General features: G+C 44.1%; 1 protein-coding gene across 2 annotated transcripts in view; it reads left to right on the top strand.

Moving 5' to 3' along the window:
* IFT38 (intraflagellar transport 38) overlaps positions 1–19,420 on the top strand; it is a 963,458-nt gene that overhangs the window by 900,262 nt on the left and 43,776 nt on the right. For both annotated transcript variants that reach the window (XM_086941404.1, XM_086941403.1), the window contains exon 11: positions 17,221–17,276. In XM_086941404.1, the coding sequence (XP_086797530.1) occupies positions 17,221–17,276 (56 nt within the window). The remainder of the gene's footprint in view (positions 1–17,220; positions 17,277–19,420) is intronic.

The following is a 19,420-nucleotide window of genomic DNA, read 5'->3' as shown; positions in this document are numbered from 1 at the left end:
ACCTTTCACTGGTAAAACTGTAATAAACGGTGAACCTGTATTGGTCTTGGACTGGACGTTCAGAATCATGAGGTTGAGGGAAAAATTGCCTAATTCGTACACTTCATTTTCTAGATCGGTCCCTTTCCTTTGGGGAAGACCGTCTTCGTCTGGGAAACATGCTTTATTCATAACTGTATTCAGGTCTCCCCATATCCAATCGCCCTGGGAAACTGAGGATTTACTGTCTAGTGATGACATTAAAGCAAACCATGCTCCTCACGAACCATTGTGTGTAAACGGATAGGGAAAGAGGGGCAGAGCTCCCTTCAATTTCTGATAAGGTGGGAGTCGGCCACATACCCAGCAATTCGTGACATTGCTGGTCTGATGAGAATGGTGTAACATACGAATGAAAGTGTTGTTGCGCAGTGCTAGTCGATAGGATAGTTCGTGAGGTGGCAGGTCACTGAATGTGTGCTCTAAAGTGTCATTGAAAGAAGAATGTACATGTGAACCAAGAGGAGGAAAGAAAACATGTAGCGTCAAGCTTATACATATAATCGATATACTTAGAAAAAACATAATGATCAGGGTTATTATGCATCGACTACGTAGGTTTTTGCAGTATTTGTCTTTCATTTCTTTCTGTCTATCTCTCTCACTATTTGGGTCTACAGTCTTATACATGTCAGGAACCTGTCTAACCGCTTCACCCGAGGGGGACTTAAACAATTAAACGCTGTCTGACTTACTAGACCGTAATTTAGACCTGTACTCCTGTTGCGGAGTCTTTTCTAGCAAAGGGAGTTTAGTGTCAGTGTCGGAACAGTTCTCAGAAATCTTCACCAGGCCAAGTCCATGGAATCTTTTCACGTGGTGGGCATGCAGCCAGCCCTTCTGGCCCTCGACCTTGACGGCGGTCCTCGTGGTCAGAAATACCAACTTCGGCTCACGCCACCTGGGCTCCAGAGGGCTTGAACGGTCGAAATTGCGAATACAGACGAAATCACCCGGAACAATTTCATGCGTTTTCACCAGGGTATTGTCCGGGAAGGCAGCTGCGACCTGTGAACGACAAGAAAGTAGTGCAGACATCAAGGAAGCCAGGTAATCTGTCAGCATATTACTGTCAACATCAGTTATGTTGCGCGGCATAGGCGTACCCCACATATTCGGCGGTCTACCAAAAACCACTTCGTATGGGGACAATCCGGTTCTGGAATGAGCTACCATACGCATGTAAAAGAGGGCAACCGGTAAGGCTACCATCCAGTCCACGCCTTTTCTGCACAGACCTTCGCTAGTCGTGTTTTTAGAGTCTGATTGTGTCTCTCTACGAGACCAGCTGCCTCTGGGTGTCGTACGCAATGGAATTTCCACTGGTACCCTAACAGGAGTGATACTTGTTTCATCAATTCAGAAGAGAATGGCTGTCCATTATCTGAGTACACAACACGGGGCAAGCCGTATCGTGGGAAAAATTCACGGACCAACTGCTTGGCAGTGGTCACAGCAGTGTAATTTGGGACTGGGTATGCTTCTGTCCATCTAGAAAGGGCAAATACAACTACGAGGACATACTTGAATCCTCGACATCTGTCCATCTGAATATAATCCATCTGGAGTACTTCGAAAGGGTGGTCAGGAGGATGAAATCCACCTTGTTCCACGGGAATGCCTTTGCCTGGATTGAACTGACAACAGATCATACAGGTACGCACTTTCTGTTTCGCTGCTGCATGTAAATGCTTGTTGAGCCAGATGTTCTGTATACTGTCTAACATGGCTTTTTCTCCTAAGTGTGCTGGACTATGTGCCGTATTTATGATAACTTGAACCATGGAGTCAGGGAGAAACCATGTGGCTTTGCCTTTCGTCATCCATCCCTGATCTGTCTGGACCCCTCCTTGTTCAGTCCATTTCTTGATTTCGTCTGGAGTGGCATGTGTCTGTATGTCGAGTACATCTTGTGAGGGATCCCTGACTGTCATACAATTTGTCAATGATGATACATCAGTCTTAGTCGTGTCAGTCGGAATGTCTGTTTGAGTCTGAGCTGTAAGTTTAGCTGTTCGATCTGCCAGGTCGTTACCCTGGGAAATAGTGTCAGTGACTTTCGTATGTGCTTTGCACTTCATGATTGCTATTGCCGTAGGCAAGTGTATTGCATCTAACAGAGCTTGAATGAGGGGACCATGCTGTATTTTGGCTCCATGGGAGGTCAGAAAACCTCTCTCTTGCCAGAGGACACCGAAGTCGTGAACGACTCCGAATGCGTACTGTGAATCTGTGTATATGTTTACTTTTAGGTTCTTGGCTCGTATACAGGCTTGGGTCAGAGCAATGAGCTCTGCTGCTTGGGCAGACAGGGTGTCAATTCGATGTGTTTCTATAACTTCGGTATCAGTGGTCACGGCATATGCGGCCACTAACTCTCCTGTGCTTGTTCTCATGCATGAACCATCCACATAAAGTGTCAGGTCTGGGTCGGACAATGCAATGTCTGTCAAGTCTTGTCTTGGTTTCGTTACAGTGTTAATTACTTCCACACAGTCATGTGGTGCAGGGTCTGTTGTGCTCGAAGGTAAAAGTGTAGCAGGGTTTAATGTATTGCAACGTCTGATCTCTATGTGTGGCTGGAACAGTGTCAATTCATATCCTGTCAGTCTTGCTATGGTCAAGTGCTGTGTCTGTGTCCGGTTCAGGAGAACTTCCACTGAGTGTGGAACTTGTACTGTCAGGGGATGTCCTAACACTATGGAATCGCTTTGTCTGATTGCTAGAGCTGTTGCTGCAACTGATTTCAGGCACGCAGGCAGAGCCTGGGCCACTGGATCCAGTGTACTAGAAAAGTAAGCACAAGGCTTGTGTTTTCCTGCCTGATCTTGTGTGAGAACAGATAATGCTGTGTCATCACGTTCAGTGACAAAAAGTGTAAAAGGTTTGCTGTAACGTGGTGTCGCTAGAACAGGTGCTTGACATAGAGCTTTCTTCAGTTCATCAAAAGCAAGTGTATGTTCCTGAGTCCAAGGGAGGACAGTCGAAGTCGCTGCCTCCTGTGTTGTCAACTGTATGAGTGGTTTGGCTAGATATGCGTACTGAGGAATCCATTGTCTGCAGTAAGAAGTGAGGCCAATGAAGGCCCGTACTTCCTTTTGTGTCTTGGGCTGTGGAAGATGTGCAATTAACTGAATGCGGTCAGGTGTTAACTGTCTACCCCTCTTGGACAGCAAGTGTCCAAGGTATACCACTTGCTGGGCACAGAATTGCAGCTTAGAAGGGGACACTTTGTGCCCCTTTTCCGCCAGGAAGCATAAGACTGTCAGTGATGCACGTTCGCAGTCTCGTTCTGTTCGTGCTGTGATCAAAAGATCATCAACGTATTGGAGCAGTGCAGTGTCAGTAGGCATGTGAATACTGTCTAGTTGTCTTTTCAATGCTTGACTGTAAATACTAGGGCTTTCTGTGAATCCTTGAGGAGCTCTCGCAAATTTGAAGCTTCGGCCATTTAAACAGAATCCGAAAAGGTATTGGCTCTCTGGATGGATTGGGACACTAAAGAAGGCATTCTTGAGATCTATCACAGTGAAGAACGCTGCTTCGGAGTCAATTGCAGTCAATAGTGAAGAAATGTCTGGGACCACTGGGTACTGGGGTATTATGCATTTGTTCAATTCCTGGAGGTCAATCACTAGTCTGTAGACCGGTGGTGCATTCGGGTCAGTTCGTTTAAGAATCGGAATGATAGGAGAATTACATACATTGGAGTCAGTTTCTACAACCACTCCTTGTGCAATGAGCTCGTCAACAATTTTCATTAAGGCTACTACAGCATCAGGTGGTAATTTGTATTGTCGGATTCGTGGCAGTACAACTCCTTTCTTGAGTGTGACACGGTATGGTGTAATGTGCATGTAACCTACATCAGTCGGACCTTGCGCCCATAAATGCTGAGGTACATTCTGAAGTCTGGGGTCAAAATCTCTTAATACATAATGTCCTTTAAAATCACGTAAAAACAATCTCACTCCTTCCGGAGAACAACAAATCACTGCTCCTAGTTCTTTCAACGTTTTTATACCAAGCAAGTTTTCTGGACATGATTTCGTAAGCAACAAGTCTGTAGTGCGGGACAATGGACCAACTCCTAGGGGAACTGGCTTTGACACTTCGTTAACTATAGGCTTTCCTGAAAATCCCAGGGAAATATTCTGTGAGCCTGAGAGGGGTGCCCCTGGAACCTCGTCATGACTGATGGTAGTTCTGCTCGCCCCTGTGTCAATCAAAAAATTTCTGTCTTTTCCCAATACACGACTATGTACATAGGGACCCTCTTGATCTACAGGAACCTCAATAAGGGGCAAGCCAACCTCCCTCTCTAGGCTGTTTCATGAGTACTGTTGATAGTCTGGGTAGTCTGACTGTGCATACTGGTACATTTGTTGCGTGACATGTTGTGTGGCAGCAATGGGTTGGGGTACAGCTACTGTCTGTTGTGCGTTCTGTGGAGGTTGCGTGTTCTGCGGGGTATTTTGAGGAATGTGTTCTTGTCTAGGAGGACGCGGTCTTTCTTTCGTCTTGCCTGTAGCTATATTGTGTTTCAGGACAGCACATTCGTTTATATAGTGACCTGGCTGTTTGCAATAGTTGCAGTTCCCTTTAACAGGAGCTGCTGAATGACCGGGAGGTGCCGTACCCCTTTTCTGACCATCGGCTGGAACTGATTGAGCAACTAGTACTTTCATTTTCGTGTCTTTCATGCGACTCTGTTCATGTTCGTGTTCTTCTCTAATTCGGTTCTGGTGGTACTGTAACATTTGTAACATTTGGGAAGGGCTATTTGCTTGCCAGGTACTCTCAACCTTCAGTACTCTATTTTTAATCTGGGGTAAGGAATTCTCTACTAATTTGGTCACAAAAAGGTGTGGGTATGATTCACTACTTGTCTTCAGGCCACTATTAATAAGAAAACATTTCTCAAATCTAGAGTAAAAATCACTAGTGTCTTCGTCTTGTTTCTGTTTGCAGGCTGAGATAGCATCCCAGTCTTCCTTTTTGGTAGTCAATAATCTCGGCAAAACCTGTATCAATAGCTCGGGTAATTCTTTAACTTTATCCCCGAGACCAGTACCAGGGGTTCGTGTATTATCTTCGTTTTCTAATTCTGCCCAGTTAATCTTTTTCTCTCCCACCTCCCACTCTTTTTCTTTAAGTTTTTCGTAAATGCCTGCTGGCAACAATACTTTCAACATTTTAATTATATCGGCGTATGTATACTCCCCCATGCGGAGCATGTCTTTTAATTCACAGTGGAACCCCCCTGGGTCTTTATCATGACAGGGCAGTAATTTTTTCATTTCCAATAATTCCATTTTCGTTAAGGGTGTGTAAACGTATACTCGTTCAAGCTCACCCCCTGTAGTCCGAACGGGATGAACCTCTCGTAGGGGATTCTGTCTGTCTATGTAAAAAGTCTTTCTTTCTCGGTGAGGGACAGGAACAAAGTGCGGAGTTAGGAAAGTCATGTATTTATGTCGTTGCTCTAGAATTTTATTAATTAATTCGGTGCCTAGGCCTCTCCATCTTGCTAGGAGTAAATCGTCCAATAAGTTATACAAGGGACCTGGATCAGAATGCTGACTCTCGTATAGTGTGATGAGGTGTTGAATCATGTAAATACCATCTAAACGCTGTTCTTCTGGGGGAAGACTCAAAAATGTTTGCGCTACTATGTCATCTTTATATATGTTAGAATTGCTAGCCCATTGAACTGCTGACCGGGCTAGTTCCTGTTCATGCATAGTACTAAGTTCACTACTTCCTACTCGTTTTCTCAGTGCTTGGTCAGTGGCTTGGAATATGTGTTCAAGGGAATATTGTTCTGGTATGGGAGAGAGAGAACGTTTCTTGTATTCTAGGCGTATGGGTCTATCAAACGGTCTTGCCCTACCTACGTAATGTATTCTACTTGTGTCCTCTGGTTCTACATCATCGTCCTCTGAGACTTCGTCGTCCTCTTTCTCGGCGGCTTCCTTTTTGGCCTGTTCTCTCTTATGTATTTCAAGAATTTCTTTACGAATTTTCCTGTACATTGCTTCTACACAACTCTGTTTATCATGTTTACCGACCGCTATGTTGTCACTCCACGCCATCATACCTTTAGTTACTTCTTTATTTGGCTGGTCCTGTTCCCTGATCAAACAATTAACCAAAAACTGTAAGATCATGCGTTGAGTCTCCACCTTTCTATGTGCCATGGCTTCATGTATACTGTCTGGTCCCTCCCCCGTTCTAATGAAGTGGTATATTCTGTCTAGATGCTCCCTCATGCCTGGTAAAATGATCAAATAGTCTGCAACACGTCTTAAACGTACTGAGTAAATGAGCATTGAACCCTCACCTGGTACTGGATCATATATACAATCAGTAAGGTACTGTCTAAGGGTTGCGTATGTCGCTGCTTTTGGCGTGTGTTGTAGTGCTAAATCTCGTAGTGATGTTCGTTTTAGTGGTGGCGGGTGGAGGGGCCCCCTCCCGCTGCTCCTAGACTTGAGTCGCCTGGGCTTGAATCGGCTTTTATTGGCAGCGCTGTCGCTGTCAGCGTTGTCGCTGGTAATGTGGGTTGATCTTGTACTACGGGTGGTGTGTGAAAAGGATTGGTGGAGTCGGTGGCAGGAGGATTAGGAGGAGGATTAGTAGGAGGTGCATTAGTAGGAGGTGCATTTACATTTACTTATTCTGGAGCAGCGTCATCTAAATAGGAGGAAAGAAAAATGTCTGCTGCGGTCTGTTTATGACTACGGAGTTTAGTCGGAATCAGTGGTGGCGGCAAGTTACTGGGTACTTCCGGGGTCACTTTAGGTAGGCCCTCGGCGAGGAGGGGATACATGCCTTTAATAAGGGCATTTCTTTGTCTGTTTAATTGTTCTGCTTTAACCCGTTCACCTTCTTCTAGTAGTTATTTTTCTTTGGCTTTTTCTGATGCTTCTCTACTTCTCTCTGCTTTCTTAATTTCTTTCTCTGTTCTTCTATGCGCTTCCTTACGCCATAACTCTATGGCATCTTTCTGGGATTGTCTGGCTTTCTTTTTCCACAATGCTTCCTCTACTCTCATGATGCAATCAGCATCCCATGTCCCTGAGACAGGCCATCTATATTTCTCTTCCAGATCTTTCGTGTAATCAACCCATAAATCTAAGTACAGTATGGCATCTGGGCCATGTTTGTGGTACATAAAATGTCCGGGAGTGTCCCTAGGCGGGACGGGAACTGCCTCTTCGAGTATCCCTTTCCTGGTTCCTATCTGACGTAATTTCGAAAACAGCGGCATGTTTAAACTAGTTTGAACAAAAACACAATAGGCACAATAATAGACTGCAAACAATCATTCGTACCACGACATTAAAACATTTGAAACAGATACTAACTAGTACATAGAATAACACAATTTTAACAATCCTAAAATACAATACTATACTGGATGCACTGCTAGAACAGTACAGTCATACCTGTCCCATAAAGAGACACGTCATACCGCATCCACCTAAATGGACACGTCTATACCGGATCTGTGTACCCAGACCCGTCTTGACCGGGCTCAAATAAATGAACCCGTCTATATGCGTTCCCAACAACGGTACTCACCGGGAAGCAAAACTGAAGGCCTCGGAAACTCGATACTGGACTGGACTGCTACGGCTTCTCGCTGCGCATGCGCCTCGGAACAGGTGGGCCTCTGGATACCTCGGACCTTGCTCTCTCGGCTTGGGCTCTGGTCGGGACAGTCTACAATCCTCACCGCCTCGTGTGGATGCCTGGTCGCAGTCTCCGTCTCCTCCGTGGGCCTGAGGGAGTTAGCAGGAAAACCCGCGGATGTGCACAGTTTGGGTCCGTCACGGCTATAGAAGGGGTCAGGGGGCTGCGCTTACATCGCCGGCGCGTGGGGAAGGGGACTAGTACCTATTCGGGCGCCAGAATGTGGTAAATAAAATTACCTGGACATTTTTCTATACATTAATAACAATAGGAATAGCTCATATAATGAGAGGCAGAGTCCGTGGTATCTGAGTCAAAAGGGCTTTATTTCAATGGCTCGAGCCAGGGGAGAATCGGGTTCCATCACCACTAAGGTTCAGGAAGGGATATCTAACGTTTTATTAACATCACACATTATATATAGTAAAATCACATAATTGCAATGAATACAGTAGGCGTAACACTCCAGGCGGAGCAAGTGAAAAGAGAGAGATAAGAACATATGGGCGTAAAAGAAGGCGTGTAAAGAGGCATACACGTGGGTGTTCACTCGATGAGTCATAGGAGTGTCATAGATGGGTGTGTTGCATAGAGGAGGTCTGCAGGGTCAGCAGAAACCTTTACCCGACATGTGCGCGCAACTGATCATGACGTGAAATTGACGTGTAACTGGGGAGAGCTGGGGGGTTGCCTTTAGCACTAGAAGCTGGGGGGTTGCCTTTAGCACTAGAAGAGAACCAGTCTGGAGTCTGGGATGTCAGAACGACCTGCACCTTTGGCATATCTGATATCTTGTGTTTGGAGGATGTATTGTCTGAAGTAAAGGTCTCTCGAGCAGAAGTCGTTCATCACTAAATGCTAGAGTGTGCATATTTTTCTTCGTGCATTACGTGGGGGCATGGGCCTACTATGGCAACGGGCTCAGTAGATCACTTGCATGGAGACAGGAAGGCTAGGCCCTATGCTCTGCAGGCGGAAAGTATTTACCTATTTCACTAGACTGGAATGTGTTTTTGCAGAGGCTGAGCAGATAACTGTAGGCAAAATACCGTCTTGGCAGGCAGGCCAGGCCGGGCACCTCTCGGCTGGGCAGGGAGTAAGGGAGAGGTCAGGGATGCAAAACTGCAGCTTTCGGAGACAGAAGAGGCTCGGAGCCTGAATTCAGGGCCTGGCTCGGCTGGGCCACAAAAACGTGTGCTTCGCGTTATTTAAACGTGTACCATGTAAATGCATTGGCAATGCAGGCCTTAGTGCAGAATTAACGTTTCATTCATGGAAGGCCTAATAACTGACATGTTAATATTAGACGGAAATGCAGGGGCATCATCATGACAGGCACGGAAAAGAATTGCACGATAACATGGACATACATGGAGCATGGGTACGTGGATAGGGTGCGAGTGGGGGACACATTGATCACACAAAATTTTCTGTTTCCTCAGAACGAGTACCAGTGCCCAACACCTGCAACCACTGGCACAAGTTAAGCAGTGCGCACGAAGTTGCTGCTTCTGATAGTATACAGTGTACAGTACAGCACCCCTTAACAATGGCTTGGTTTTGGCTGCATATTTCCATTAATATGTTTGCTGCGTGAAGCTGGGATTCTACCTCTGTCCAAAATGATGTATATGCATGTATCAAATGAATGTCAATGCCTGACGAGGGGTGTTTTTTCGGCTGGACTATACGTCTAGCGTAACACTCTTAACCACCATCAAATCACAGTCAAAAGCAGTTAATCTACGGTTAAGCATTTATAAATTAAAAATAATCTGAGGTTGGGCATGAACATAAAAGTTGGGATTTCTATCTAAGATGATGAATTTTGACGTGGCTTTGAACAACGAGTTAACAGATGTGTGGCTAACTTGAATTGTGGTAATATTTGCCCTCTTTGGAACCTCCTTTCAAAGCAAAACCACTTGTCTTTTCGTACATTCCCTGCTCTCCCTGCAGAGCTGGAAACAGATCATTTGGGAATTGGGATCGTTTTCTACAGGCTACGTTCTAGCGTCCCAAGAAACAGTGCTGAGGTGGCTGCACTTTCCTGCTCCGGGTGTGGGAGGGTCTTAAAGGTCAGACATCCTTGGGTGAGTTCATCAAGATGGCCTTAGTGGTAATCTTATCGAGGTAAAGCAGCACAGAGAAATACTTCATTCAGAAGATTTATTCAGGAATGCGAGTGGTTGTCTTTGTATCATGATATAAGTGAGTTGTGGCAGCATTGGCTGATAAAACAGACTCCTCTCCTACGGCAAGAAAGGTCTCCTAGGTCACTGCGGATGGTAGCAAGGATTGTCAGCAGTGGTAAGGCATGAGTAGCCAAAACCCTTTCTTCATTCCTGAGATATTCTCTAGTTTTATACCTGGAAAAAATCGTCTGGAATTACTTTAGGTCCTGCCCTGGGGGTAGCTGTTTAATCAGGAAGCAGTTTGGCTCCAGCCAATCATGCTCCTTTCAGAGAGCATCTCTTGCCACTGGATTGTGTGGGGTTGGTTTGTAGGTAAGAAAACCTCTCAACTGTTGCTGCTTGGGGGTTTCAGAAGCATTCCATCCAGCGAATGGCCTACCACATTTGAAGCAGTTTCTACTGGTGTCTAAAGCCATTTGTGGATGTAATGTTTCATGGTGGGTCTTCAGCATCATGTACAACATCAGTGAATGGGCTGTGTAGATCCTGGATTGGTCAGATAACAACTGAATCGAGAATATCAAGTACATTTATCAGATGAGGTAGACCTTTGAGTATCTACTAGCAGGGTCACCTCAATGAATGGGTAGCAGAGTTCATCACATAGAAGAACAGATTATACAGAACAAGCTACGAGCACAGAGGACCATCCATTTATAATTGTAGAGGAGAATGTAGCTAATATATTTGATTTCTTCAATTTTTTGTTATGAAGATTTCATGATTTACATTTCACTGCCCTTATTTTTTCTGAACTGCGTATGTTTTTTTTAAAAGTCATATGTTAGACGAGACAGTACCAAAGGGAAGTGAACCGTTGTGGCAACTTAAAAGAGGCTGTATTAAAACTAAATCCAACTGTGGTGCTGCACTTGAGCACCGAACTCTCGAATTACCTTTTTTTGCAAGGACTCTGTTACTCCTATACCCCTCCCTACTGATTTTTGAGAATTCTTGTCCATCCACATTCCACACCGAACGCTGACATCAAATGGCCATTAGGAAAACTCTTGCATCTTACTTACCGCCCTCAGGGTCATCTGACACATTCACCTTTTCCTTCATTCTTTAGTATAAATCAATAGTGTCACCCTCTTCATTGATGAGTACACATTAGCGTTATATATAGAGAATACTGATGAGGCAGACAACTTCTCTGCTTCATAAGCTGAACCAAAAGGGACCAAAAGAGCTGAATAATCTACTTTATTCATTGTTTTTAATATTTTTGTGCTACGGTGCAGTGAGGATTCTAGATATGGGGAATGTACTTATTTAATGCATGTAGTTGGGGGACATAATATAGCAGAATTGTAGTTACAAATTAGCAACTATCGGCCACATGCATCAAAGTCCGGTTTTGCGATTCCTTATTTGCGATTTTTAGGGAATCGCAAATAAGGAATCGCAAAATGGGATGCATGATTTAAATCGCATAATATTTGCGATTCGGTAAAAATCGAATTTTTACAGAATCGCAAATATTATGCGAATTCTAATTTGCGATTTCACAATTCCCATTGATTCCTATGGGCCAAAAGGCCCATAGGAATCAATGGGAAGGCATTGAAATTTTGCGAATTTCAATTAGCGATTCGCAAAATGTTAATGCATTCCATGAGTGCAGGGGGGGGTCCTTTGGACCCCCCCTTGCACCCCTGAAATGTATTTTGAAGTGCATGTTTCACACACATGTCCTAAGGACATGTGTGTCTGTAACATGACAGTGTTTTAAAATGCAATTTTGAGCATTTTAATACATTTTCGCAAATTACCACAAGGTTCACCCTCGTGGTAATTTGCACTCCCTAATTGCGAATTCGCAATTTTAAAAGTAATCATGCATTGCTTTTAAGGAATCGCAAATTTGCGATTCCTTAAAAGCAATCGCATTTTTGGAATTCGCTAAAAATAGCGATTTTTCCAAAAATGTTTGATGCATCCCAAAAACCTATTTAGGAATCGCAAACGGCCGAATTTACCGATTCGCACCGTTTGCACTTCCTAAATAGGTTGATGCATGTGGCCGCTAGTTCTTTCCGCTCTCAAACTGCATTGAGACTTCTGCAAACCATTTCAAATGAAGAATTGCTAAATTTAAAATATTCAACTCCACTCTGAGAGGGCACTCATTTTGCGTGTCTTAGCTTTTGTTTGCTGAGACACTAGTCCTTAAAGTAGCATTATGCTGGCAGTCCTCGTGAAAAATGGCCTTCATGAAATCTATTAAAAAATACTACTAAGTCGTGGAGGCTTCAATAATGAAAAAACTGAAACATGATTGAAAAGAAGGAAACATTCACTCCCTACTAGGATTGCGGATTGTGTAAAAATTAGTAACCAAGAATAAACTGATACCAACATGAATAATGTGCATCCTTAGAGCACGAATCTATGAGTCATGCAGTCAGATGCATTCATTTTTAGAGGACAAACTCCATAACGTTTTCTTCCTGCAAAATAAAGAATGTGGCTATGTTGTTCATTTGTTGCAATGAGAGAGTCTTAATGTTCTTCAGTCTTGGAGCGTTCATTGATTCACATGCTTGAATAATCCCCTGGTGTCATGATTGCAATCCCCAGTATTTTTCAACTAGCAATACACTGTGTTATAATGGCCATGAGCCCAACAACGGTGTTTATTTAGTAGTACACCCACCACATTTGAAACAACCCATGCTTCAGCCAATGAATTGGAGGTGATGTGCTCTCTACTACCCCTAGAGGACACCATAGCTCAGATGTGTACTGTATGGCATGTGTGAGTGAGTGCCTGGACAAAGCTGTGCTCTTACCTATCTCAAACCTTACAGGTACTAGATCGTGCCTTCACCTTGGGCTTCCTCCAGCTCTAAATTCAGATTCAACAAGAAGTTGATTCTAGGATTTTGATCCTTAGATCTTCTGACCCACTGGAGAACCTCCAACTTCCCCAGTTATAGAGAACGAGAAAAGGTCTTTGTTTCTTCAAGGCTTGCTGAAATTGCGAACAAAGGAAGATTTATATGGATGATCCACACAATCAGTGCATTTATTATCCTTATCCATCTGACAGATCTTCTTGCAGTGATATCTGCAGGATCTTTCCTTCAAAAGTACTCTAGGATAAAGAGAGGGGCTGGTGTGGTATCTTCTTGCATGGAAGAAGAACTCCCCTTCTTAAAGGGATTGCCCTTTATCTGTGGATCATTCTGTGAAAAGTGCTTCTCCAGGCACTTTCTTGAAGACTGCGCAAAAGAATCATGAGGAGGTCCTCAGCTGGAATTTGCAACCGGAGCAGCTGCATCTGCCTTCATGAAGGACAAAACCAGGAATTCATCAGATAAAGCATTGAAAAAGACAAATAATCAGCCTATGCCCAAAATTGCATGGAAATCCAGCTGTGCTGATGTCCTGTCAACTATTCCATCTAAACCGTTGACCACAACTCTACCATCAGCTCTGCAGGAGCAACTGTGACCAATGAGCCTTCTGCCAACAACAGCTTAGTTGCCTAAATCCATCATATTGGAATCAAAGACGATCCCATTGATGACGACCCACAAAAACTTGTCAAAAACTTGTTCAGTCATATAACCCTTGTCAGTAACTGCGTTGATGATGACCACTTCAATGGCCACATCTCCACATCCCCTGCAACTATAGCTGCATATACAATGCCAGCAAGGGTGTAGATGACTGAGGGTTTGCCATATTACCATCTGTGTGACACCACTACCCTATTCTCGTTCACCACTGAATGTTTTTGCTCACTTGCCAGTGCAGATCCTTGACTTTGAGTTAGAGGGTGATGTAAGTGATTAAAACAGGCCAGAGATACAGCTTATTATATCCCTGCACAGTTGGATGTATACTGCATTCTAGAGTATGAGAAGGGTAATTATAAGTTGGAAGGAAGACACCCTGAGTTTCAGCTGAAAGGTTACGAGTATTATCCCAGGAATGTCCATTTGAAGGCTAAAGAAGAGGATATGGACCTTCCTATGACCCAGACATCCTTATAGTAAAACCCTCTGTGATGCAAGTGATGGTTTCTTTATTAGCTACAGTACATCACATGATGGAAGCCTTTCAGAGGCTGGTGCCTCAACCGCATAATCATTACACCCGCCAATCTCCACTTAGGGCTCTAACAGGACTCCTGCAGCCTCATGTTCGGCCTTTACAACAGCTGCAGATTCCTGTGCTGCAGATCACCTCAGCCATTGCCACCGAAACAGCCTTCAGTGCTTCAGTCAGTACCCCAATACCAAGCAGTGTGGGGGATGAAGTCTCCCTGATAGTGATCAGGACGCAGATCCTGATGAGGATGAACGGGGGTTCGTGGAAGAAGAGCAGGAGGATGATGGTGATGACAAATATGACCAAGAATGGAAGGATTTCATCCTGTTCCAATAAGGAGACAAGACACCCCACCAACCATACACTACACCGGATGACACAGCTTTTAAGTTTTGTTAGAAAACACGGCAAATAGGTCAGTCCTCCTATGTTTTCAGTCCCGCAGAAGTGTTTATTTCTGTGAATTGAAAGAACAACCAGAAAGAAGTTGAAACACATCCCTATTGTACATCATATCTTACAGAAAGGGCTGAAACATATGCAGTCACTACCCACTGGACAAGTAGTAGTTCCACGCTTTGAGAACAAATACAGGGAACCCTACACAGCATCAACTTATTTAAACGGCCACCAAAGCCATACACTGTTATTTCAGCAGAGGCTCAGAGGGCATCAGAAATCCAATCACTCCAAGTTCTGTCCCTCAGATTGGGATGGTAGGAGTATAGATAACTAGGCCTACAGAGCCATTTCCATGGTAACCACATACATAAATACGACAAATGCACTTACCATCTTAGACCAATACAACAACCTGATGTGGCACGATAAGTCACCTCTGATAGACTTAATCTCAGAAGAAAGAAGGCTAAAGCCATTGTGAAAGAAGGGCCCAATGCCCTGGCTGCCATAATTAGTACACTCGTGAATGTCTCTAATACTGGTTTCTAATTCTTTACAGGAGCCGCAGGACTCCGGGCCTGCTCAAATCCACCTATTCTTTCTGTGCCGAGGTGCAAGCATAAGTACAAAAATACATGATGTGCCTTTCAATGGGTCCACTTTGTTTGGAAGTTTGTGGATGATGGCTTGGAAAGTACTAAAACAGATACTAGCATCTGTTGCAAATAATAAGTTCTGGTCAGCACCTAAAAATTGGGCCTAATGTCATTCTGCGTAAGACAGGTGCCTTTCTGCTGCCTTCGGCATATGCTGATTGAGCAAAAGCTAGACCACCAATAGTGACAGAATACAAGGTGGTATTCATATGCGTCCAAGAAGCTCTTGTATGGTGAATCTACTTGGATAACCTCAATGCAAGTCTTCATTTTCATCCTGCTATAGACATGATTATTGTGACAACAGATGTTCTATGGAAGGCTGGGGGGTGCACATGCAGGAGCTGTTCATAAGAGGCGTCTGGTCTGATGAGGAGAGGTCACTCAACATAAACATCTGTGAACTATGAGCTAACCGGCTTGGTCTACGAGTGTTCCTGCCGAAACTGATGAACCACCATTCTTGAACAAGACAGACATGACCTTGGGATACTATATTGCCAAGCCGGGAAGCACAAGGTCTTGTTTTCTTTCAGGTCTTCACCGATGCTATGGGACAGGGCTACAGTGAAAAAAGTGGACTTTTCCGTACAACAGCTTCTACCCGACCACAATGACCATACACAATCAGTCGTACCTATCAGATTGCCATGAGTAGGAGCTCCACCAAGATCAGCTGCAGCATGTCTTCCTATAGTGAGGTCAACTGACTATAGACCCATTTGTCAAGCTACAGAACAAGAAATGGCTGTATTATGCGAACAGGTACTGGCAAAAGTAGACGAAAGGCACTGCCTTTTCCGACATAATTGTACATTTTTGCTTAAGCTTTTCTATTGTTGTTCCCTCATTCACAGAGTGATCAGGACAGCCTAGGCAGATTACTGTTCATTGATACTGTTTGCCCCTACAAGGCCATGTCAATTCTGGTCGAATGACCTGTGGCACCTTTCCTGATTCCAACCTAATCAGTCCAGGAACCACCCCAAGCTCCTCTCCATGTGCAAAAGCAAAGTCCTTCATCACAACTTGAAGGTACTTAATCATTGTTTTCAAAGAGAATCGCCAAACAGTTCATGAAGGGCCTTTTTTGGTATTTCCTATACGTAAGATGCCCTCCTGTACTGGTGCAATCGAGATAGCACTCGGTAAACTGCTGGAGTTACCCTTCGAGCTTCACTTTAAGGCACATCTCAAGAACCTCTTATGGAAATAGTTTCTACTGCTGACTTTCACTTCAGCAAGGAGAGTTTGAAGACACCAGGGTTTCATAATCAAGGAGTCATATATTTGCTTCACAAGATATTGTCATTTTGTGCACCAACCCTATGCTCAAGTCCAAGGCTCTATCGAACTTCCAATTAAACAGACATCGTTTTCAACCCCTGGTTTCCAAATCTATCCATGTTAGCAGAACGCTTCGTACATTCTTTGGATGTAAGTTAGGGAATCAGAGTTTAAAAAGGGCCTCGCCCATTGGCTGTCAGCCTGCATCACTTTCTGCACTAAAGCTAATCATCCACTCTAGGGCACTGTGAGGGTGTTCTGCTGCCTTGATTTTAATGCAGCAGCCAACTCTTCAGTTGACCAAGCAGTTATACTCAACCTGTTTCGCTAAAGGTGAGTCTGCTTCCATTTTTCTTTACATATAATATACTGCTCCTATGAAAGATCCAGTCCTTGAGAAGATTTAAGTTACTTACAGGTACTTCCAGTTCTACTGCATTTGTATCTTTCATAGATTCCCATATGACATGCCCCTCTCCTTAATCAGAGATTCACTCCCTATTCTGTGTATCTTTCTCACTATTGCTACAAAATCTGAACTACTGTGGTCTCTGGTGGGTAGATTAGAGGGTTTGCTCAGTACCTCAACCTAATTCGCCGAAGTTTGCCGATGTTTTAAATGAAGTGGATGTACTGCTAAAAACACTGGTGTTGGCCCTATGGACTATTCATTGCTATTTTAAAAGCACGTTTTTAGATGTAGAATGATTCCAGCTTGTGAATATATAAAAGATTCCAACTCTGGATAATTGAAATTGTAGGTAAGTAATTTCTTCTCTTTCATAAGATTTATTATGAATGTAAATTTGTCAAGAGATGAAACTGGCTTAGAGGTCGTTGAACATATTTGTCACACAATCATTTTTGCTCTCAATCCTCAGGGCGTAGTGGTGTGCACGTTGTGGGGACAATGCATGGCAGCATGAGTGACGACGAGGTAAGTGGACACTTTAATTATTTGCCAAGAACACTATTGCATTGAGCTAGAAATTCCCTGTCTCCCTCCTTGGTAACTTCATTATGAATCCCTTGACCCTTCTTTGCATCTGCCTCTGATACTCCACAAAGTAATCTCTTCCTTTTGGAAAACAACTGGCAGTTTTTTGTTGAAGGAATCTCACACGAGAGTCTATCTATTTTTAATCTCCTTTATAGGCATTTGTGGACATCAATAGCTTTGAAGGGCTTTACTTTGAATACAGTCATCGTATCGAGCCTGTGGGTTGTTAAAGCAGACCTGTAAAATGAAGGGCCAAGGTTTGCCAATGCCTCACAGATCCATTGGTCCCTCCTCTGACCAGGGCACTTCAGATTCCACTGTTTCCTCCAGAGCTTGTGGCCCATTTGGCAGTTAGCTTAGGTGTGTCCCTCCTCATCCTGGTCATCAAACCATCCCCTTGAGGACTTGTTTGTTGGTTTTAACTGGAGTAACTACATAACATCTAGAGATGCAATAAAGGGAGAAAGAACGAGGAGGCTCATTCTATACAATGCAAAGGTGCACACATCCCAAACTTGATATGTTCACTATTCATTCACAGCAGTGGTGGAGTTTATTTGTGTAAAGCAAGCAGTAAACCAAGCCTTTATTGGCTTTCCCTGCTGCCAAGGATGTTGCATATCTTTCCCTTCAGGAATAATAGGTGACAACAGACAACAGATTTTTTTGTACGTTCATCCCAGAGAAAGAAGTCTCCTTCATTTTATCCTCAGTTACAAATGTGATCCTCCTGGAGCTCTTGAATGGGATGTTCTGTTCTTGATAAAGAAGGTCGCTGTTGCTCAGCATAATCCGGCTTCTCTTGTTTCTGACATTTCCAATGATCAGAGGGTGAACAATTTTTTGTTTCTCATTCACCGTTCACCATGTTTTGTACAAAATATCACCATTATTCAAGCTCTAACCTTCGAGTTACTTCACACAAGCCATTGTGTGCTCAACTCTTCTTGCTGTCTCGAAATATTCCTATAGGAACCGATCCCCTTTTCAACCAAAGATCATCACTTGCTTTGCAATCCTAGAGGAACCGATTCCCCTTTCAACCAAAGACCATCTCCTACTTGCAGTCCCAGAAATGAGGCATATATTGATCTTGCAATCTTTCTTCCAATGTGTATCTCAACGCTCTTATTTATTTGGTTAAATCTGTTTTTATTGGTTACAATTTTCACATAGTTATGCCAGACATCTCTTCTGTAAACTTACAATCGTGTATAAGCTGCTTGCCAATATTTGGATGTGTAACAACATAGGCTTCGCATTCATTCTGACTGTACTGTAAGTTGCAAGAGGAACGCTCACGCAGGAGCAAATGTAACTTAGTTCCAAAAGTCGTGATGCAGTCTCTGAATTTACAGTATAGGAGCAGTTTGTTATCCTCCTGACAGTATGTGCGGTTCTGTACTGGCCATTCACCTTGGACATTTAAACAGTTGGCGTACGTATGAAACAAAAGAACCATAACATTAGCAGCATAAACCAGTGCATGTACATTTAACTCCCGCCCCCCGCCCCCCTCCCCCCTCCCCCCTCCCCCACATCCCACCCCCCCAGGGGCCCCTTATGTGTTTCATGGCTGTTACCGCATTAACGTCACTGCACTCGTACAAGAGCTAGAACAAGGTTTAAGTTTACTGGAATATCATGGTGGTGCATTAATAGATGGCGTGCCTCTGTTTGTGTGAACGTTATCCGTTCCCTCAGAGTGTCTCCCGCATCCCTCCCATTCTATTTGCTGAAGCGCACCAAGTATCCGCTCCCAATGAGCCGCATAGGCTCCTTCCGCAGCCCCAGTGTTTCCTCCCTTCGGATGACAATCCCATCTGCCCTACCCCATGCCTGAAGTGAGGAGCTCCACGCCCTCGAGTGTGGTGGGTCATGCGCCTTCCACCTCTTTGTGAGGAGGCGTTCTGCAACCACTAGTCCCAGATCTAGGAACCTGGACGTTAGCTTGTCCTTCGGAATCCTCCTAAAGTGGTGTAGCAGGTGCTCGGGCCAGTCAAAGGGTATGTTGCGACCTGTGCAACCCTGCAGCAGCCCATTGATTGCACGCCAGTATGTACCTAGCCTGGGGCAACTCC

The sequence above is a fragment of the Lissotriton vulgaris genome, chromosome 10 (assembly GCF_964263255.1).
Source record: "Lissotriton vulgaris chromosome 10, aLisVul1.2, whole genome shotgun sequence".
Lineage (NCBI taxonomy): Eukaryota > Metazoa > Chordata > Amphibia > Caudata > Salamandridae > Lissotriton > Lissotriton vulgaris.
Note: the sequence above shows the minus strand (reverse complement) of the source record. Positions and strands in the feature narration are given on the sequence as shown.